Here is a 23,457-nt window from a genome sequence, read left to right on the forward strand (position 1 = left end):
CTAGTTGCAACTTCTCATTTATATTCATGAGCATAGTAGCTGAATTACAATTAAGCAGGTTGAATCTTTTAAGAAGATTTATTGCATATTTTCTTTGTGAGATAAAAATTCCATCAACTCTTTGCTTCACTTCAAGATCAAGAAAATAATACAATAATCTCATATCTAACATCTTAAATTTCTTTATCATATTAGACTTAAATTCAACCATAAGGGAATCATACAAGCTCATATATATTATGTCATCAATATAAAAATAAATAATAATGTAATCATCACTACCTTAGCTTGCTTCTTCACATAAAGAGTGGACTCATTTTCACTTCTTGTGAAATTATTTTGTTGAAAGTAACTATCAATCTTGTTATACTATGCCTTTTGAGCTTGTTTTAACTCATAGAGTGTCTTTCTCAACTTGTACACTTTCACCTCTTTGCTTTCAATTATAAAACCTTCAGATTGAACTATATAAACTTCTTCTTGCAAGTCTCTATTCAGAAATGCAGATTCAACATCGAATTAATAAACAAGCCATGCAATTGTGCAACTAATGTTAAGATAATTCTCATAGTTTCAAATCTAACAATCAGAGAAAAAGTTTCTTCAAAATCAATACCTTATTATGCAAATACCCTTTTGCAACAAGTCTAACCTTGTATTTCTGAATGGTTCTATTGGTATGATATTTTATTTTAAACACACATTTGAGATCAATTGGATTCTTACCTTCAGGTAGATCCATAATCTCTCATATTTCATTTTTATTAATTGACAATAGCTCTTCTTTCATTATTTTTCACCAATCTTTCTTTATTACCGCTTCTTCAAAACTTATAAGATCTATAACAAATTGATCAAATTGACCTGATTCATAAATTTCTCTCAAGGATCTGGCCTTTATTGGAGGTGTTTCATCGAAAGATTCTTGTAGAGAATTTGATGGTGAGGAAGCTGGTGATCCCAAAAGAGACAATTCAACACCTTCGTTTGTTGTAGTTCTATTCTTAATTGGGATATAAGTTCGAGTCTCTTCACCTTATGTATTCCATATCCAGCTTGAATCTTCATCAAAATCTACATTTCTTCTTATAATTAATTTGCCACTAAGAGGATTATATAACCAATATGCTTTGGATTGGTTATAATATCCAACAAAATTGTATTTTCAAATTTCTTCTCAAGTTTATGACGAAAATTATTATGGTATTAAAATTACCATATGATATGAGAAAAAAATAATTTTAATTTTTTAATTATTTTTATCGAGTTAGAATTTTGAGAGTATTTTTATCTTTCATACGGATAGAGTTTCAAACTTTCAATCTATTTAAACTATTTATTTAGTTGATCTTAAGATGGTTTTTGATCAATAAGAATTTGTGACTATCTCGTTTCTTTCTAAATGTCGAGTTTGATTGTCTATTCTAACATTCTGCGGAATCAATAGGGTTTAGAAAATCGCTTTCAATATTCGTGCGTGAATCAATGTAATTGATTGTTATCCACTACGTCAGTCTATATCGGAGTCAAATTGATCTTGTGGAATCATGCCTCTAAGAAGATAGCAACGCATCGACTATGCTTTTGATCATGATATAGAGGAACTATTTTGAGAGACGATCGCGGATGGTGTAATTAATCCGTTTGTGGATCAAGTAACAGAAAAGATGATAGTGTTATTGGAAAACCGGAATAGAAGAAGTCCGGTTCAATAGAAAAATAATCATCAGATAAATTCGGAGGAGAAGAAAAATTTTTTTTATGAAGAGGAAAGAATTTTTATTTATAAAAAAAAAATTAAATGAGAACATTGAAATAGTTGATGAAATAGGAGGCTATGCCTTGGAGACCTCCATGCAATTTGATATTTTTGGTTTTACTGCTGCTTAATATGCTCATAAACATGCAAAAAAAAAAAAAAGCAACAAAAAGGGCCTTCAGCTATTCTTGGACCAGCACATGATGAAATAGTAATTCCTACATCGATCGAATTCTATTTGTGTACAACTGTTTCTCAAAATGGGATGCACATGCTGATTCTTTTTATGAATCATGTAGAGAAGCTAGAAAATCTTTCCTGGCTTTTCCCCGATAATGAGGGAGGACCAGAACCGTGACGGATCGTATGTTTCAGCTTACGAAGAATATGATGAAATAGGGGTTGATGCAGAGAAACTTGTGAAGAATGCTTCTAGAGACCTGCCTGAATATGTGGTGCAACCAAAGCAAGACATGTATGGAATGAGTTATATATGATTCATATAAGACTGCTCCTGAATTTTATACTAGATATTTTAGCATGCATATGGTGCCTCCTCATCTGACGATAAACTTTTGTACATATGGATCTCATTTATTGCAACAGAATCAATTAGCAACATCGTCTCTAATAATAGTCCTTTCATTTTTACCGAATTAATATTAGAGGATCTTTGATCCTCTTGGAGTACCACTTGACACTTTTGACAACACTTCTGATGATGTTATCACTAATAATTCAAGGATGAATTTTCTCCACCATGGGAGGATGATACAGGAACAAAAGAGCAATTTTAATTTTTTTTAATTATTTTTATCGAGTTAGAATTTTTGAGGGTATTTTCGTCTTTCGTAGGATCAGAGTTTGAGTCTATTTAAACTATTTATTTAGTTATTTTTAAAATAATTTTTTATTAATAAGAAGGTATGATCGTGCTGTTTCTTCTCAAACGTCAAGTTTAGTTGTTTATCTCTTAACATTTTGCAGAATCAACAGGATTTAAAAGATCATTCTATTATTCATGCACGAATCAACGAAATCAATAGTCATTTGCTGCATCACCATATTAACTAACTCTCTTGGTTCTCCTTATATATAATCAGAGAAATGATACACTACATGAAAACACAGCATGAAAATGCAGTATGATACACTACACTATGTGGATGTGGGACTCAGATCTATAGTGTATCATACTGCATTTTCATGTAGTGTATCATTTCTCATATAATCATCACTTACCTCAACAAGCAAAGTAACTCATCCTTTTTTATGAGCATTAATTAATCTCATTGCCTTCTTTGTATACTTGATCATCGTAACACCTCATCCTAGACTAATCTTTTCGATATCGATCCACAATGCATTCTTGCTTCAGCTAATTGCTCTTCTCTTTAACAAAAGGTAGAATATGTTACCCCAACGGCCTCATACGATCGGTCCCATGACCATCTGTGAGGAGGTAATTGGGAAGCTGTAGTTGGTCACTACAGGGAAAGATATTATCTCGGTTTCATTGAAATTCGACACTTGTCCACTTCAGCAAGTCTGTCCGACACTAACCAATTCAATCATGTTCGGGGGCTAATTGCTCTTCTCTTGGTCTTGCATTTTGTATTTCTTGAAAAAATTTTCACCATTCTCGCAAGGTGTGTACATCTAATATACTATGAGAAGTTAATTTGTGTACATCTAATATACTATGAGAAGTTACTTTGGACTCCATGGATGTGTTTAAGATATCTATCGACAATCATCTAAAAATTCTTATTTATTAAGATATCCCAAGTGTTTAGTTACTTTGAAACAATGGACTGGTAAGCTTTCTAATGATTTCCTGAAATATATCTATTTATTTAGATTTAAAATTTAAAGAAAAATCTTATGTAATAGTTTTAGTTAAAAATATTATATAATTATTTATATAGTTTGATAGTTTTTTAATAATAATTTTGATTAAAAATAGTTATATGATTACATTTTATCATTTTAAAAATATGAATGTACTCTAAGACATTTAGGAAAATTTTATAATTTAATAAGGTGATAGTGATTTTTTTTATCATAATAGTTATTTTGTGATGCAAGACTGATACAGGAGGAGTTGAACTTTAATGGATCATAATTTTTAATTTGGATATTAGAATGTGACATGATCAATTGTTAATCGAAGCTCTTTTAGAGATTTCTATTTGGTATTAGGTGGAACTTGTATCGGCCCAATTTTGAACTTGTATCGGCCCAATTTTGGATCCATAAAATATTTTTTAATGTCCTTTCAAAAGCTTGAAATATTTTTTTATTATTTCGATAAGTTTTTATTTTTAGGGTTTAAGAGTATTTTTATCTTTTCTAAGTTAAGATTCTATTTTGGGTCTATTTAAATGCTTATTTAGTTGTTTTTGGATGAATTTTTTTATTATTGAATACACTTTCCTTTTTCATCAAAATCTAAAGACAACAGCAACTTCTCTTCATTTCTAATTTCTCGTGTTTGTTTCTTCTACAATTCCCTCTAATCTTCCGCCTTCAACATAACTGTCAGTTAGTATCGGAGCACATCAAATTCAATGGAAGGTCATCATGGTGGTCGTGGTCACACCCGATGGATTCCGATTGAGGAAGCCCAGTACTCTAATCGTAGCATTCAAGATGTGACGATTCAGGATTTGCAAAGGCAAGTCACAAAATTAAGCATCTGGTGGCACGAGATTTTGAAGATCGAAAGATCTATGATTGTGATTCCGCAGCCACCTTCAACAACTCTTACCATAACCATGATAAGGTCTCAAAGGGTCGAGGTCAAGAGGAACGATATGTAGACTTCGGTTTTTGAGTTGATCTACCTAATTTTTCAAGAATGTTACAAGTGAAAGAATTCATTGATTGACTCAAGTATATAGGTCTTGGATGTACTAGCCCTCGGGGGGTTGAGAACCAAGTAAATCTATATGTCTTGTATTTTATATTTTTAATTCGACTATCAGTTTTCTATGATAGAATCAAACGAACAAGATTCACCCCCTCTCTCACACACAACAGTCCTACATTACACGGAGGAGTTCTACTAGTTGATTGTCCGAAATAATTTATCTAAGACAGAGGAGCAGATGGTGGCATGCAAGATGTCCTCAGTCTTCATTCATTGTGGGTGATTTCAGAGGCCTACCAATGTGCACTAGTTATTGAAAAATAACATAATAAAAAACTAGTGGTTAGAGGCGATCAAAATAGTCGGCCAGTTCGCCCTTAATTAGGATTCAGGTGCTTTACAGCAGTAGCTACCACAGGTTAATTCTAAGACCCCTATCAAGTGTTATTATTTTGATGAACATGGACATAAGGCATATGAATATAGGAACCCTAGCTACTCCTGCTAATCAGAAAGGTAAAAATTTATTGTTTGAGGAAGACGTGGAAGATGAGAAGGAAACAATTGGTGAATCGATGTATGATGATGATGAAGTTGACGAGGTGTTTTATGGTGATGGTCATGAGACTTTAGTCGTTCGCAAGAGTCTGTTGACTCCCAAGGGCGATTCAGGAGATGATTAATTGAGAACCAATATATTCCACACTATCTATGCAGCTACAGATAAAGTTTGTAAAATGATCATTAACAGCGGTAGTTGTGAGAATGTTGTGTCTGATGAGGTTGTCTAGAAATTACAGTTGAAGACGAACCATCATTCGAAGCCATACAGGTTGTCGTGGTGAACAAAGACGATGAGATAACAATAGATAGGCGATGCCTTATATCATTTTCCATTGGCAACAAATATTTTGATAATGCTTGGAGTAATGTGGTGGCCATTGACATATATATGTCATATATTGTTGGGGCGACCTTGGCAATACGATCGTAGTGTTATTCATGATGAGCGAAAGAATACATATACCCTTCACATCAAGGAAAAGAAGATTGTGTTGGCGTCATAGCGGAAAGGAACTACTCCAATTCTGGTAGCCAAGAATACTAATATGCTTTCTGTTTCAATATTTATAGATGAGATGGAGCCTGGAGATGGATTATATGTTTTGTTGCCTTGTTAGAACGATGTCATGGACATCGACATAGATTTACCAACAGAAGTACAATAGTTGCTAAAGGATTTTGCCGAGATGATGCTAGAGGATTTTCCTCTTGGGATACCACCTATGAGAGATATACGACATCAGATTGATCTTGTTCCGAGATTGAGTTTGCCTAATCAACCAGCATAGCTCTTTAGTCCCAAGGAAGTTGAAGAATTACAGTGACAGATGATAAAATTATTGAAAAAGGATTATATCTGTGAGAGCATGAGTTCCTATGCAGTTCCTGCCCTACTAGTGCCAAAGAAGGATGGTTCGTGGCATATGTGTATTGACGTCCGAGTCATCAATAAGATTATAATTAAGCATAGATTTCCAATCCCTCACTCGGATGACATGTCGGGTTAACTATTTGATTCTAGAGCCTTCTCAAAAATTGACCTTAAAAGTAAATACCACCAGATCAAAATAAAGCATGGAGATGAATGGAAGACAACGTTTAAGACGCAACATGAGTTATACGAGTGGATAATTATATCTTTTGGATTATCAAATGCGCCCAACACATTTATGAGGTTCATGCATCAGATCTTGTGGACTCTTATAGGAAAATTTATAGTGGTCTACTTTGATGACATTTTCATCTACAGTCCAATATGGGTATTACACTTTGATCACCTCCATACTAGTTTTGAAAAACTGAAGATGGAGTGCCTATATGTCAACACGAATAAGTATTCCTTTTTTTACTACATCAGTATCTTTTCTTAGTTTTATTGTGTCTACTGATGATGTTCACGCAGATAAATCAAAGATAGATGTAGTCTTGGAGAATGGCCTCAGCCAGGGACCTTGTATGATGTCAGAAGTTTTCATGGATTGACTTCTTTCTACCATCGGTTCAACAGAAACTTTAGCACTTTGATTGCTTCCATCACCGAGTGTCTCAAGGGACGTGATTTCAAGTGGTCTAAAGAGACAGAAGCTAGTTTTCAATTGGTAAAGAAGAAGGTAGTTGAGGCATCAGTTTTGGCATTTCCTGATTTTGATCAAGTATTCAAGGCCAATTTGTGATGCATCTGACATTAGTATGGGGGTGTTCTAAGATAGTCTGGGTATCTAGTTGCTTTCTTCAATGAGAAGCTGTCTGGATCCAAGAAAAATTATTCTACCTATGACTTGGAGTTCTATGTCAATGTTCAGTCCCTAAAACATTAACGTTACTATCTAGTATAGAAGGAGTTCATTAGATTTACTAATTACGAAGCCTTGAAGTACATCAATGGTCCACACAAATTGAGTAGGCGGTATGCCAAGTGGGTGACTTATTTGCATGAGTTCACATTTATGCTGAGACACCAAGCAAGGAGCTTAAACTGTGTCGCAAATGCCTTGAGCCATAACTTTTCATTACTTACTATCATGAGTACCAAAGTTGCAGCCTTTGAGATTTTCGCTGACATGTACACAACTAATCCTTCATTTGTAAAGATATTTCAGGAGGTACAAGATGATCACGACCATAATTTTATTTTATATAATAGTTATCTATTTCGTGGATTGCAGTTGTGTGTTCTAGATTATTCACTAAGGCAACAAATTATTAATGAGCTTCATAATGAGGGTCACTTTAGTCATGATAAAACACTGACCCTTATCTCTACTGGTTTTTATTGGTCCAAGTTGACCAGTGACATTGTTCACTTTGTAGACCGATGTTATGTATGTCATCGATCTAAGAGAATTCTCACCAATGCAAGCTTGTACACTCCTTTAACAGATGAAGCTCCTTAGTTCAATGTCATCATAAATTTTGTATTGGGTTACCCCGCACCCAACGAACCTCAAATTCTATTCTAATTGTGGTTGATAGGTTTTCTGAGATGACACATTTTGTAGCTTGCAGGAAGATTATAGATGTTGTTTGAATTACCCATCAATCTTTACTTCAAGGAGATTATGCATTTACATGGTGTTCCTCGGTCCATGACTTCAAATCGTGATACCAAATTCATCAGTCATTTCTAGAAGAGCTTATGGAGAAAACTAGGAACACAGTTGAACTTTAGTAGTACCTACCACCCTCTGACAGATGATCAAACCGAGGTGATGAATTGGAGCTTAAGCAATCTTCTGAGCTGTCTGACTATAATTAAACTGAAACAGTGGGATTTGACGTTACCTCAAGGAGAATTTGCCTATAAAAGATCAAGAAACAAGACCACAAGTTTGAGTCCTTTTAAGATTATCTATGGGCGAAATCTGGATTTAGCCCCTGTCCTTGGTATAGGATGATTTAGTTCTAAAGTAGAGGAGATGGAAGAACATTTTTGACCACTCATGAGCAAATGAAATTGACTATTCATGAGAACAATACCAAGTACAAGACTCAAGTTGACAGTCATCGTCGTCAGATATTTTTTGATATTAGTGAATATGTTTGGGTTGTGTTGACTCATGATCGTTTTCTTGCTAGCAACTACAATAAATTTAAAGATCGAAAGACAATGATAATGCATACAAGTTGCTCCTTCTAAGTTATTTGCAGACTTGTGATGTTTTTAATGTGAAACATTTGAGTCCTTGTTCTATGGATGCGGATGATACAATTATAACTCGAGGATGAATTTTTTTTTCAGCCGAGAGTGACTGATACAAGATTGACGTAGAGGATCTAAGCTTCAATGAGTCATAATTTTTGACTCAGGTATCAGAATGATGTATAATCGATTGCTAATCAAAGCTTTTTGAGAGACCTCTATTTGGTATCGGATTGACTCATACCGACTTAGTTTTGAGTCCATTAGACATCATTTAGTACTTGTTCAGAGGCTTCAAATATTATTTTTGATAATTTTTAATTTTTTAGATTAAAGAGTATTTTTATCTTTTACAAGTTAGAGTTTTATTTAAATGACTTTTGATTAATAAATAAATTTTTTCTATAAAAACTTAAAGATAGTGATGGCTTCTCTTAATTTTTAATTTTTTATCCTTATTTCCTCTAATTTTTTTTTAATCTTTCATCTCCAAAATAATGATTATTTAGTCCGTCATCATTTTATCTTTCATCCCTTAAAAATTATCTTATTTTTTAAAAACACATTTAATTTTAAAATTATTTAAAAATCCTCAAAACATTTTAAATATATATTTTTAGTGCACAGTACCTATCAATTCACTAGGGAATACTATTATTACTGGTCGGAGTAAAATAATTTTGAAACTTTAGAAGGGGTTTTTTAAATAGTAAACATTTGGGAGCGCAAAGCATATTTCCTTCTAATGAGAAGTAAACGTGGTGCATTGGGGAGTTACTATATCTTACAATGGCTTTTTTGAAAAGTTTCATATCGCCTCGTCGATCGCATTCCATATCGGAGAAGACCGGCGAAAAGTCACCTTGGGGTTAGGGTTTCCGTCGATCTGATCCTCTCTTCTACGTTTGCGGGTTCCTTCAGAGCTAGTGAGCCTGCCTTCCTTCCTCCCTTCTCCCCTTCACAGGATAGCATTCAGCTTATGGAGTCTCTGTCCAGATCGAGCGGCGACGAGGACGAGTTGAGGAGGGCTCATGGATCGTCAGGAAGAGGTGTGCTTGAGATTCTTTGGTCCAATTTTTTTTAGAGTAAAAAGAGAAACTTAAACTAGACGTTGTCTTTCATCTGCTGATATATTATTCTAAGCCCGCCCTTTTTTCTGAGTAAAGAGCTTCAATTGGCTTTGTTGGCTGGAAGTTCATTCTTCCTTTTTAACTCTTCTTTGATATCAACAGTGGAACAGAGGGGTAAGCTGGAAGGAAAGAGTGGTGAGCAGAAGCCGGGCACGTCAACTACGCCGAGATCAAAGCATTCAGCAACCGAGCAGCGTCGTAGATGCAAAATCAATGATAGGTTGGTAACTAGTGTGGATTGCATTCACACTCGAATATCTTCTGGCTAAATGCTTACTGTTCTAAAAAATAGCTTCCTTTTAAATTCTATGGCAAATGTTCTTCAAGGAATCTCTTCTCTGTTATAGAGTAGGAAAACACAATAAATCTACAAAGATGTTGGTAGAAGTTAACTAAAGTGTGATTTCTTGATTTCAGGAACTTCAATTTGTTCCTTGATTTTGCCATCACGTTTTCTTAGAAATAACCCTCGTGTCATTCAATTTGGTAAACGTACAGGGAGAAATACATTTAACAGGAAGAATAGAAATGGAACACCTAACACAAGATATAAGGGGAATTTGTGGACAAATTAAAGTGGATATACCCATGCAACGATAACATGAACAAAATGATAAATATATTTTCATCACCTGCTTTACCTTGTCCCTTTTCATGAGAACAAAACTAGATATTTGATTCTTCATCAATGGGACATCTTTTAATTGTATCTTTAGCTAGACAAAAAATATTAACATCTAGATATTGAGTAATCTATACTAAAATATAACTTTATTGTTTGTTATAATATATATTTCTTATTTCTTATTTTTATATTAAAATAAATATGACTTTATTTGTAAATATACATTATTAATAATTGGTTGTCTAATGACATAATAATAGGCATTAAACTTTTTTTAGGATTGAGGAACACAATTAATTCCTTGGATGAGACCCTGAATTTATTCTTGCAAGGAAGTTGGAGAATTGGAGTACTAAGTAATGATCCAGTTTGAAAATCCCTTTTTTACTATGACTGATTCAAAATTGAATCGCTCTCACTCATTTTTGGGGTTTCAAGCTGAAAAAATACAAGTGCCTAGCGCTTAGGCAGGGAAGGCCTTGCAATTCAAGAGGTGAAATTAGTCACCTTCTTGGGGGATGAGCCCAGATAGATAGAAAGAACTTGCAACTCTCCTTGGGCTATACTACAACCTCAACGGATGTTATCCACTCCTCTAGCACAATCTCGGTGCAATTAGATTGACTTGTTATTGTTGCCTAAGTTAGCCCTTGCAGCTGAAGCAACAACAAATCTTGCATGTTATGCTTCCTAGAGCATTAGTTCAAATGGTAATTTGATGGAATGCCATTTTCTTGGAATTTAAGATACCTAATATAAATTCATTTATGAAATAATTTCATTATATTTTTCTCATTTTTTGTGCTGATTTCAGTTTCATCAACCCTACCAGCTGATGCAACAGACAATTAGATGTTTTGACTTGTCAATCCCAAATTTTGACAACTATGGAAGAGACAAATCTCAAAAACTAATTATTTTAGTGAAATCACTTATCTTTGTGGAATAGGTGACTCTATTATGATAAAATTTCACAAAGGAACACTATTAAGTAAGGTCCACTAAAACTCATTGAATTTTCGAAATGCAAAATAGAAGTGTGGTATATGAAGATTTTGCTGTCACAAAATGAGAAAGAAAATGCCTATAACTATAAGATACTGTCATTACCCCAAAAGTCCAACTGGATTTATGTTGATCCATGTCTGATGCTTGCAAGTCGCTGATCTATCTATCTGGAGATTTCTTAGAAAAACATTTTAGAATCTATCGAAAATATTCCTTATGAACTGAAGATAGAAAAAAGAACATAAGGAGAGAAAGAGTTTACCAAAAGGAAAACAAGACAGATGAAATAGGTTAATATAAAGTAACATCACTGCATAGTTATTCAAGTAGTTATACAGATTCATTGGTGCTTTCTGACAATCAATGGGAATTAGGTGCCGCTTTAGATTTCTAGTTTTTGGTTCGTCTCACTAATGCATTCTGATCAGTGAAGTATGATACTTGCCTTAAATGATGGGACCATTTATGTTCCATAACATGATTAATTCCATAGTTCCTATGAAATTTTTCCAAAATCAATTTTAAATTCAGCACTTTAAATGGGACATTAACTCTTCCATTCAATTTGTAGATTGTGCAACTAATTGCATAGTTGAAATTTCCAAAAAGGATTTAGAACCTTATCATTTTTAAATTTATATTTATTTTGGCATTTGAATTATTAAAATTAATAATACAACTGTTAATATATGTTGTGGCAATTAGAACATAAATGGTGACTTTTGATTAGCTATTCAAATTAATGAAAAAATGTTATGTGGCAAGAAATGTCAAAGTCATTCCTCGAGCACAACTTTTCAATTCATATAAATTTGACTTGAATGAAAAAAAGGTTAATCATTTCTCACTTAATAATCTGTGTCACTGCATCTTTGTATAAACTAACTTGGATTAATATGCTTACCTAATCATGTAAATTGCTTGTGCCCGTGAAACTTGCTGATTGCCATGACCTGTCAAACAGATGCTTTTTCCACTTGCCAGTGCATGCTTATAGAATGGTATTGGCAAAATTGAGATAGACATGGTTGTGATAACTCATCATATACCAAGCAACCCATGAATCATGCAAAAAGATGGATTTAGAATAAATAAATGCGTTTGACTATGGATAAATTAAATTTACATCCTTGTTGTATACTGTGATTTCAATTGATTTTTGGCATTTCTGAAGGCTCTAATTGTTTTATGCTGTATTTATTGGAAAGGCTAAAATGAACTTCTTTGCTTCGTGGAATAATAGGAGTTGAGAAAACAAATAGTTCTTGCTATATTTTTGGTAATAGTACTATCTGTATATTATGATCTAAAATCTGATCCTACTCCACCATGCAGATTTCAGATACTTAGAGACCTCATACCACATAGTGATCAGAAGAGGGATAAAGCTTCTTTTCTTTTAGAGGTAGCTGCATGATTCTGATTCTTTTTAATAACTTTTATTCTTTTACGAATAAGTTATTTTGAGTTAACTTTGTAGTCATTTTTCCCTGCAGGTTATTGAATATATCAAGTTTTTACAAGAAAAAGTACAAAAATATGAAACCTTCCCTAGCTGGAATCAGGAAAATGAGAAATTGATTCCTTGGGTAATCTTCTGTTGTTTTCTTTGTAAATTTGGCTTGCTAAACAATTCCATTTAATCTTTGTCCATTAATATGTAAATCAATAGGATGGTGGACATAATGTCAAACCAAACTTTTAAATTTATTTGCATTTTCAGTTGTTCTCCCTGTGTGAATGATAATAAAGTGTAGATGACCTTTCCATCGGAACGACATAGCCCAATATTTATATCCTGCCGCTTATGGATGACACTGGGCTATATGGCTAGGTTGGATGAACTATCTCATAGCTTTAATTTTTAGAAGCAACCAGATGCAATTAATAAATAACAGTTGATTCTATTTGTTTGGTTTGTGAATTTTTAGGCTCTGGATAAAGATAATTCTCTTTATCTACATGTGCTTTTAATCCAAGATCTTCAGCATGAAAGCCAAAGAGGAACTGGAATAAAATCCATTTGTCTTGAAGAAACTTGAATGGTGTTTGACTAGAAAAGATCAACTTTTTGTTAGTTATGGTGGCAAGTGGAGAAGTAGGAAAAGATAGTAAACTCAAAATTTACCCTTCTGAATGTTTGTCTCAACCAGACTCAAATTGCTTTGGGATATTTAATGTTATGCTTAATGGTTGTGGCAAGTTGGTTTTGTTGAGCCTTTAAATAATTTCTCTGGACCAGATTAAGGTGGAACTATAGTGGTAAGCCTGATCTGAAATAAAAGTTGTCAAATTAATTTCCTTTTTCTGAGTGCTATCCTGGCAAATGTAAAGGTCCGATCTCAATGAAACCATATCTGTGATTTGTAATGTTTAACCATCAGATTGAATAATTTAATTTTATGCTAATCATTTTCGCTCTTTATAGTTAGTAAAAAAAAGGAGGGAAAAAGGGGAAAAGGTGGAGGTCAAGAAGTTACTAGTCAAACTAGCCAACAATAGAAAATACTATTTGTATAATTTGTTCAATGCACATTTAAATTTTATGTATGGAATGTCTCTAGGAATACTGTATGAGAACTTTTGTATGATATATATTTGCTCATTTTAGTTGCATATTTGTATGGTAATTCTACGATCTAAGTATCAACTCGGCTACGCCCGTGGGTCATTTTAGTTACATATTTGAGTGAAATGAAACTAGGTTTAGTTTGAATGTGCCTAAAATCTCAAGAGTCTGCCTTTTGTAGACTACTAGCAGATTGTCATCTGCAATATAAGCTCTGGTCTGCTTTATCTTATAATTTGCTTTGTTGGTCTCTTCTAAATTAGAAAACTGTAGACACTTATGGTAGTAGTATTGAAGGGAAGGATGCTATCGTCTACAGTCTGCACTGGAATTGTGATCTCGATGTTTGTACAAGTCATTGTACTAATTGAATATGGGTATATTTTGACTGATGATTTTCCTTGCACACACAGGGCAACAGTCAAGGGCCTAGAGAGAGTATAACAGAGCCTGCTAGCCTTGCTAAAAATGGTCCTCAGTCTGCACTCTTGTTTGCTGGAAAATTTGTTGATAATACCAATCTGGTGGCGCAAATGTGTCCCTCAAACGTCCAGAATGTAGCAGAAGCTGATGTGAATCTTGTTCCGATACAGTCAAACTATTATGCTTCTGTCGGTAGGGGTTCTGAATTTATGCAGCCTCAAGATAGATTAGTTACAGACTCTGAAAACTTAGTATCTCATTCTCAATCTGAGTGGCAAAGTTCATCCTGCATGGCCAACTGCACTATGAGCAGTGAAAATGAACAAGAATTGACCATAGATGAGGGCACAATTAGCTTTTCTAGCATCTATTCCCAAGGGTGAGTCTTCATTCGACCTCTAGTTTTTTTTTCACTCTGAATTATTGGATAATTATTAATGTCTGTCTTATGGCAACATACCCTGTTGCTGAATGTGAAAACGAGTTTACCGTCGTATTACTTGAATGCAGTGTATTGACTGCACTATCACAAGCCATCGCTAGTTGTGGACTAGATCTGTCACAAGCAAGCATGTCCGTGCAGATTAATCTTGGTCGGCGTGCAATCAAACGGCCCAATTTGCCCAATGCAAAGGTGTGAACTATATAGTTTTTATAATTTTCTTTTCCCTTTAACCTTTTACTTGGAAATCAAAGTCAGACAATACGATCATCAATTGGGAACTTTAATCAATTCCACTACACTACTCTTGTGTCACTCAGTGTCATTGTGCAAATGTATTATATTTTCAGATGCACTTTTGCGTTTAGATGATGCCAATTTGCTTCAACTCAATGTCATCGTATTTAATACTTAAAAGAGATTTCATTTATCAGATCCCAAAACGCTCAATGGCCGCGTGTTGTCCAAATTATGCAGACTTGATGTTTTGTTGTTTGTTCCTTAGGATCTGTCTGACCCTTCAATTATGAATCAAGTAATCGGGGAGCCCGGAGCAGGGAGCAACTTTGAGGAGGCTGGACAATCAAAGAGGCAAAAAGGGGACACCAGCCAGTGACTTTCTGCTTGTGATCTTCATCCACCTTCCTTCCTGATGAATATGCCTGCCAAGTGAACTGGTGGTGTATAATCATATTGTGCATTCTTTATAGTCTGTGATCCAAGAAAGCTCATTTAATTCATTCCATGTACGAATGAATAGCTAGCTGACTGCGTGAATTGTATTGATCAAGAAAGACGCTCATTGTCTTTCAATGTTTAATCCGATCCATCTGCTCGATCGCTTAAACTGATGCTTCTGGGAATTGATTCTTCTGACTTTGCTAGTTATTCTTTGACAGGTCTGAGTCATGACATGTTATTAAACTTTTATAATATTTATAAGGAATATCAAATGAATTTGATATTTAATTAAATTTGTTCAAATCTGTTATACTAATTTAAAATTATTTTCGTATCACAAATAAATACTCTTTAATGTTCATTTAGTAGGTATATGCTGTGTGGCAATTTGGTTTAAACAGATTATATAGACAAAAGCTATTGTAAATTTATAAATGAGATTTTCTTCGGGTCATCTCAATTCTAAAAATTTATTATAAATTTTTTAAATCTAATTTAGAATAATTAAATATCAAAGGACAATTTTGACAAAAATATACGAATTTAAATTCATATGCTTTTCTTAATCTATAGAATCCTTTCATTTTCAAATTCTAAACATTTTAATAGTAACGTAGCCGTTATGCTCTTATATAATCCTTAATTTAAAAAATGATGATTGCAAAAGAACTCTTCTCATTTGGAACTTTTCTGAATCCCCCTTTGATAGGAATTTTGCCCTTGTCCTTGGTTTGAAATGTCTTCTTCTTTCCAGGTGTAGTCAAATTCACCTTTCCACCCTCTTCCACAGTAAGTTTATCCTCTTCTTGAATACACATGGTCATAAGTTCATTAATTGACCATCTCTTTATGTGTGTTATAAGAGATTTTAAATAGGACATATTATGGTGGTAGAGTGTTGAAAATGTAATACACTAGGAAAGAGTCAGACATTTCAACCTCAAACATTTTCAATTGAGCCGCAATGTCTCTCATCCCCATAATGTGGTCACGTATACCGTGTATCCTACTTAGCTTCATGAATGAGAACTGGTGAATTAGGATGCTAACTAAAACCTTGTCTGAAGACATAAATGATTGCAAAAGAACTAGCTAGATAGGATCGTCGAGGAACAATAATACTTAATTTTCCTGATTAGTATAGTATACAGAGATATCTTCGATTTTTTTTTTTGAAAAATAGAAAATTCAGGCGATATTTATTGAAAATATAAACATATTTTTTAAACATACTGTATTTATATACGCACACAGATACATAAATAATTTGAGGAGGTTTTTTTTTTTTTTTTTTTTTTGACTTGGAAGTGACAAAATAATACATTTTTAAATAAGAAAAAGATAATAAATAATACACAGTCGGTGCCGATGCATAAGCGTTCTTATTTCCCCAAATGCTACGACGTCGCTCGCGCTTTCATCGATCTGCGCCCTAACCGATCCAACCCTCGTCGCTCCATGGCTTCCCCTTCTCTCTCCTCCCCGATCGCCTTTTCCGGCGGAGACGGAACAGCTCCCCTCGCGCCCCAGCCGGAGTCCCAAAACGGGGCCCTGCAGGGCGCAGACGTGGCCCCTGCCGCCTCCGAGGTCGCTGCAGCAGGAGGCGGGGGAGCTGCTCCTCCTAGCGCCGGGGAAGACGCGGAGTGCGGATTTCAAAGGCCGGAGTTTGGGACAAAGCCGCTGGTGGGGACGGTCCAGCCCTACGACCGCCACCTGTTCCTCTGCTACAAGTCGCCTGAGGTCTGGCCTCCGAACGTTGAGGGGTCGGACTCCGACCGCTTGCCGAGGCTACTGGCGGCGGAGATCAAAGCTTCTAAGTCTTCGATCAGTAAGAAGGTGAGCCTTTTTTTTTTTCTAAAAAAGAATTGGCGTACTGACTTATAGGAATTCCATATATTTAATAATGCGAGCGCATATGCTGATCCGACTTCTCTTTTCGGCATGTGAGCAAAAGGTGTATGCTGATCATATTTTAGTTGATAAATTATGAAATACTAATGCTTCAAATTGTTTGTCGTATCTGCAATGGATTTGTTATAAACGAGATATCTAGGATGCTTGCCCTAATTCTTGTTCCTGTGTTGAATAATTTCTCGTGTCATCATTTATTAACTAGTTAGTATTTTTTTTGTTTCTTGAAAAAAGATAAAGGGAGAACAGACTAGTTCTCTCAAGGAAAAAGGAGGAAGTACGCTGCTACAATTCAGCTGTAAGCAAGAAAATAGGCGGAAAGTTTAGATCCAAGAAAAAAAAACCCCTATAGAACTATCTGGTTTAAATTAGTAGATCTCTGACAAACAAGCCACCTACCAGTCCATATGCATGGGCATCTTGAGCATACAGTAATAGAGCTGAGGGTATCACAAAATGGTACACTGCAGTTACACTTCAGGCTAAGAACTGCAGCTGAGTAGCTGTGCAGTATGGCATGGCTTCGTCAGATGAATTTTTATACACATCGTAAATTGTTTCTCCTGTTTGAATTAAGAACTAATGAGTGGTAAATGTCATGTTTTTTGAAAGAATATTTCTGGTATATTACCATTGATTTTGATATCCTATATTTCCCTCTGTACATCTTGTGTGACAAGTAGGATTTTCAGATGATACGATGTATATTTTTGAGCTAAAAAAAATGTCGTTGATAAAAGTTTGACATAGATTTGAAGATGGAAGAACCCCTAGATTGTGTAATTGTAGCCAATAATCATAATGTGCCTCGTGAATATTTTTTAGGTAAATCTATGAAATCCCTCAGGCCATCATATTTTGAAGGTGGGTTTCAAACACATCATGGCAAACTTTACCAGCTAAACTAGTTGGCACCTTCATGCTTCAAGAGTGCTGGCAAATTTATGAAATTCCTCAGGCCATCATATTTTGACAAAGGCAGATTATGGACTCAACACCTTGGCAATGCCTTACCAGCTGAACTAGTTGGCACCTTCATGCTTCAAGAATCCTGGCACATCCCACTGAAACTTTGAGATTTCTGCTTATCATTTCTGCTAGTGTAGCATTTTTATGGTGTTCATAAATTCATTAGTTTAATAGATCATGGGTTTAGAATAGTTTCTCCCATTAGTGTCTTTCTTTGTCCATCCATTTTAACATTTCTGGTGGACCTTTCTCCATACAGTTCTTGGATGCGCCATTTATCTAGTCACACAATATCATAATTCTTTTCACAATGAGGTGTAGCATTTTCATAGTTGACTGAATTGGTTGATTTCAATCTTAATCAACCAACCCAAGTTGATAACACAGTAGCCAATCCGAGACAACAAGAAAACAGACACCCCTCCAAGCTATGACCAGAACATTGGAAGAAATGGCCAGATACATCTAGTTGGAAATTGGTAGGAATCCAGCATGAATTGCATGGAGCATTCCATTCTTACCAAATTGGCGGATGGAATCTTTGGAAATAATTAGCACAGTTATAAAATCAATCCATTGTTAGGTTTTCCTTTTCCAAACCTGTTGACCCTGATGACCAATATTAAGTGTTTTTTTGACTTGGCTGATTCTGATCCTGTTTTTGTGAACTATGCTGATCGTTTTATACAGTTTAATGGGTTGTTGGTTTTTGTTGATTGTATCACTATTTAGTGATGAATTATTTTTTATTTACAGATTGTGTTGCCATATATTCATTCCATATACAGACATGAAAATAGTTTCTTTCTTCCTGTACAGCCTTTTTGGTATATTTTCATTGAAAGATAATATGCATAAGGTTGGATCCTAAGCGAATTAAAGTTATATTCATTATGTCTTGACTTGAAACTCTTTTTGCACCGGTTTTCATAGACTCGTCTCACTATATCTCAAGGAGAAGACGGCACTGATTTCTCAAATGGCGATGTGCTGATCTTTCCAGATATGATAAGATACAGGTTAGTGAGTAAGCTTAAAGTCTACTGAACAGCAGAATGTATAATCACACTTCTTAGATTTGGATTGGATTTGTTAATTGTAGGCAATTGACACATTTTGACGTCGAACCTTTTGTTGATGAAGTGCTTAAGAAAAACTCCGAGTGGACTCCTAAACCACCTGAGCCACTTTCAGGTTCATATATCTTTGTATGTGCTCATGGCAGTCGAGATCGCAGGTGTGGTGTTTGTGGTCCTGTTCTGATTAAACGATTCAAGGAAGAGATATCATCACGAGGTCTACAGGGTGAAGTATTTGTTAGCCCTTGCTCTCACATTGGTGGTCATAAGTATGCTGGAAATGTTATCATATTTGGCCCAACTATCAGTGAAGCAGTATCTGGACATTGGTAAGGATAAAATATCATATGGTATAAGTTCTTTTGTCGTCACACATGTTTAGTTTCTATAACAATGCTCCTCTCTTATATATTCTTTAAAGTGGAAATAATGGTATTTTTGTTTTTGTCGTGCCTAAGGTATGGCTATGTGACTCCTGAGGATGTACCTACATTGCTGGAGCAACACATTGGAAAAGGAAAAATTATAGAGCATCTTTGGAGGTACCTTACTGTCTTACATGAGGTCATATATTTATTTGAATTGTGCTTGAAGTATCACGCAAAATAGGTAGTCATTCACCATCTATTCTTTACATATTCAGAAATGATCACGAATTGCTTTGACAACCATTATCTTGCTTTATATGGAAGCAAACCTTGTGCAATTGAACCAACTAGTTTCATGTTGGATCAGGGGGCAAATGGGTTTATCCGAGGATGAACAGAAAGCCGCTCTGAATCTTCTCAAAGTCCAGCCTGATGTGGGATCAGATGAAAACAATAATAAAGAGTTCATCAATGCCTCTGTTAACGGTGGCACTAATGCTGCAACACCTGTTGAGAGTTGCTGCCAAGGGAATCCAAATTCTACTTGCTGCCAAGTTACACCAAAGGAAACCCCCATATTGAGCAAAACTCAAGATGAAAGCGCTCAAGAGATTGAGCAGGAGAGCGGCAACAAATACCGTGATGCTAGCAACAACCAAGGTCCACGCACCAGGAAGCTCTACAAGTTGCCTACCTGGTTTGAGAGCTGGGAACGAGAAGATACATATGCCGCCCTTGCTGTGGTCGCAGCCATTGCGTCTGTCTCAGTCGCTTATAGCTACTACAGGCAGCCTAGATAAGAGTAGTTCATGCTATCTGTGGTGGTATAACTGTGTTTCCGTTTGTGTTTTTGTTTTTAGCGTCATAGAAATAATATGCTGTTCTATGAATGTAATAGCATGTTGGAAGTTGCATAGTCCCAGATACTTTAGCTAGAGCTTTTGAATACCATGACTCCAAATGCAATGAGTGACTGGCAATGGATGCTAGCTTTGAATAGTATGAATGTGGATGCAATATGATTGGGCGATGTTTCATGTTTGTCTAGTTTTAATTGGTTGATTACAGTAGTAAGTTTAGAATCTCTTTTTCTTTTCTTAATTCACAAAACTTTTTTTTTCTAATGTTTGAGATGAACAAGTAATTTTACTTATGGGTTGTTGCAGGCCAGCAGACCATGCGGGTCATCTGTTAGGCACGGGCTATTAACTGTCTAGCGAACATATACACAAAGACATTTAACTGTCAAAAGTTTTTCTTCCCAGATATTTCAGCGTCTTTTTTTTTTAAATACAAGATCGACAATTTTTTTTCTTGGTCTTTATTTTTCAAAAAGAGATTCAATTTTTTTAGCAAAAATTAAAAGGATCTCCCACGTTTAATTTAATGAATAAAATTAAAAGGATGTCCTATTATATATTTTATACTAAAAATATTCTTTTTTTCCCCGATTTTTATTGTAACAGTTACTCAGCCAGCAACTGTTATAACACAATTAATCAAAATTAATATATATATATAATATTATTATATTAAAATATTTTTAAATTAATTTAATTAAAATTATTTAAATTTCATCAAAATTATGTTAAATTAATCAAATTTATTTTAAAATTATTTTTTAAAAAATGATTAAAATAAGAGAGGTTAGACCCTTCATATGTACAATCAAAAGACCAGCATCATAGCTTAGACAACACTAGTCGTTGAGCACATACATATGACTCATCACATAAGAAACTACATCAAACTCATGACATTATCAACACCAAAACACCATAGCCTCATATGTGCATACATCACAACACTTGCATGCTCATTTACGGGTCATACAAAGCACCACAGACCATAAAATCAATCTCATCTCAAGAACAGAGTCACCTGCAACTTGGATGTTACTGTGGCTTGAGATCTACAAACCAATACGTATAGACATGTGCACCTTGTAAAAAATCCAATCAAAATCCGAGATAATACCTTGATAACGCCTTCGATTTTGTGCCTCCTATATATAATATATCAAGCTAGAGATGCCGAGGTAGCATGCCTTGGTTTTTCATTGTTCATTCTTGTAATGCAGCCCAAGAACCTACTGCATCTCTTCAAAAGAAATAAAATTTTGTCCATTACCGAGCTAATGCTTGACCTTGCCCCATACTTTATAAACCTTGGGGCATTCAAAAAAATATGTGGTGGTTGGTTTCTTCATGAAGATGGCATAACTCACACAACTTATTAGGCTTATACTCCACGCGATTCTTGGTCCTCAAGTGCCCATTTGCTAACATCCACAAGATAAACCGATGTTTAGGTAGAACTTTCGGCCTCCACACCATCGGACTCCAAGCTACCTCCAAATCCCGTAACATGAAAAAATGATAAGCATTAGAAACCCCTTTTTTACCACCAACAAACCAATCTATCATAGCGATATTAGCCCTCCCCACACCATTCGAGCTGTGGACAATCTTATCTCAAATTTCAATACGTCTTTTAATTAGAGGAGAATCCAAAAGTTTTGCATTCCATGCCCAAAAATCTGCATTCTTAACATAATGATATGATGCACCCAATTCACCCATAGAGAATTCTTCCGAGAGTGTATGTCTAAAAGTATCTTACTTAGCAAAGCTTCATTCCATGCGTAGAGATCCCGAAGACCATAGCCTTCATCCTTCTTTGATAAACAGATTTTAGACCAAGAGATAGGAGACCACTTAGAAGAGCACACAAAACTTCAACAAATAACCTTGATCTTTTCAATTACTTCACTTAAAATTAGTAGCATAGACCCTGGTGGTCAGTGGGAAACTTCCGTGGGACCAGAAATGTGGCTACTGAGATTATTTTTTTTATAATAACAGCATTAAAAGTAATAATATTCTCGAGCATTTAATAATTTTGATAAAAGAGATATTCATTTAACAATTCGACCTTCTGATTTTGTTGTTTTTATTTTCCTGTATCACCTGCTGGAACAGGATGGCACAGTGACCTTACAGAAATGCTGATTCTTCCCATTATTTCTCCTGATTCGCACAATGCAATGCAATGCAACGCGTGTCACCAAACCTTTCAGAAGGAGATTAATCATCCATACATATTCTTTCCTGGAACAGAAGCAGAGATTTTTCATACTTGCAACAAAATAATGAGGTGAAATCCATGCATGTTACTTTCCAAAGTAACATCTGTCTGTCCTCCGGTCAAATGCTACAGGAAATGCTTGTCATCTCACTCAACCAGATAGACTCGAATACACTGGTGGAGAAGGCAAGATAAACTCTGGATCTTTTCCATCATCATCCTTCTCTCCTTCTTTCACTAATAATGAAGCATCATATCCTGCTACCAACTTGACATTTTCTAGCACTGGAACCTCTGCCTGCTCTCTCTCTCTCTCTCTCTCTCTCTCTCTGTGGATATGGACTCCTTCAAAAAGGAGATATTTTTGGAGTACCTGAGTGCCACGGGGATCATAGATCTCCATGTGTCACTGTGTTTCCACATGACGAACGATTGTAGATGGGCCATTGCACCTGGCGTGCTTTCCACAGGAAGGAATAAATATAATGCATTCAACTTTGACGAGAATGATTCATTATCTTTTCGCAATATTCTTTCAAGACAACAACCACCGATAGATAATTCGCTCATGATATGGAAGATATAAGTTGGTGATACTGAAGATTATAGCTAGGATTTGATGGCGTTGTGTAGGTTCTAATTGCCTGGAAGCTAAGAAAAAGGTTGATGAAGAGTCATGGACAGTACTGCTCCATAGCTCTGAAAAGAGAGAGTAACCTCGTTGTTTTGTTTTCTTCCATTTATTATAAGTTTAGTTTAGGCCTATAGAAAAAAGTGAATGCAGGCATGCAGAATCAAATAGATCCACACTCCTTTCTCCCAAATAATCTT

General features: G+C 35.1%; 2 protein-coding genes across 3 annotated transcripts; both read left to right on the top strand.

Annotated features, from left to right (window-relative positions):
• Positions 1-9,145: 9,145 nt before the first annotated feature.
• Positions 9,146-15,386, top strand: LOC141829622 (transcription factor BIM2-like). Of its 2 annotated transcripts, XM_074717138.1 has the most exons (8): positions 9,177-9,202; positions 9,299-9,383; positions 9,567-9,684; positions 12,433-12,502; positions 12,594-12,686; positions 14,080-14,468; positions 14,600-14,723; positions 15,037-15,386. In XM_074717138.1, exons 2-8 carry the CDS (start codon positions 9,314-9,316, stop codon positions 15,145-15,147), a joined length of 975 nt encoding a protein of 324 aa, XP_074573239.1. In that variant the 5' UTR covers positions 9,177-9,202; positions 9,299-9,313; the 3' UTR covers positions 15,148-15,386. The 2 variants fall into 2 exon arrangements, with proteins under 2 accessions (XP_074573238.1, XP_074573239.1); XM_074717137.1 differs by having other exon boundaries at positions 9,146-9,383.
• A 1,215-nt stretch (positions 15,387-16,601) lies between these two features.
• On the top strand, positions 16,602-20,580 carry LOC141830096 (uncharacterized). The gene is made up of 5 exons (XM_074717583.1): positions 16,602-17,048; positions 19,026-19,111; positions 19,195-19,500; positions 19,630-19,713; positions 19,907-20,580. The coding sequence occupies exons 1-5, from the start codon at positions 16,671-16,673 to the stop codon at positions 20,337-20,339; spliced, it is 1,287 nt and encodes a 428-aa protein (XP_074573684.1). The 5' UTR covers positions 16,602-16,670; the 3' UTR covers positions 20,340-20,580.
• Positions 20,581-23,457: the final 2,877 nt, after the last annotated feature.

This window comes from Curcuma longa, chromosome 5 (assembly GCF_044706935.1).
Source record: "Curcuma longa cultivar G26 ecotype Majalengka, Jawa Barat chromosome 5, ITB_CL_G26_1.1, whole genome shotgun sequence".
Classification (NCBI taxonomy): Eukaryota; Viridiplantae; Streptophyta; class Magnoliopsida; order Zingiberales; family Zingiberaceae; genus Curcuma; species Curcuma longa.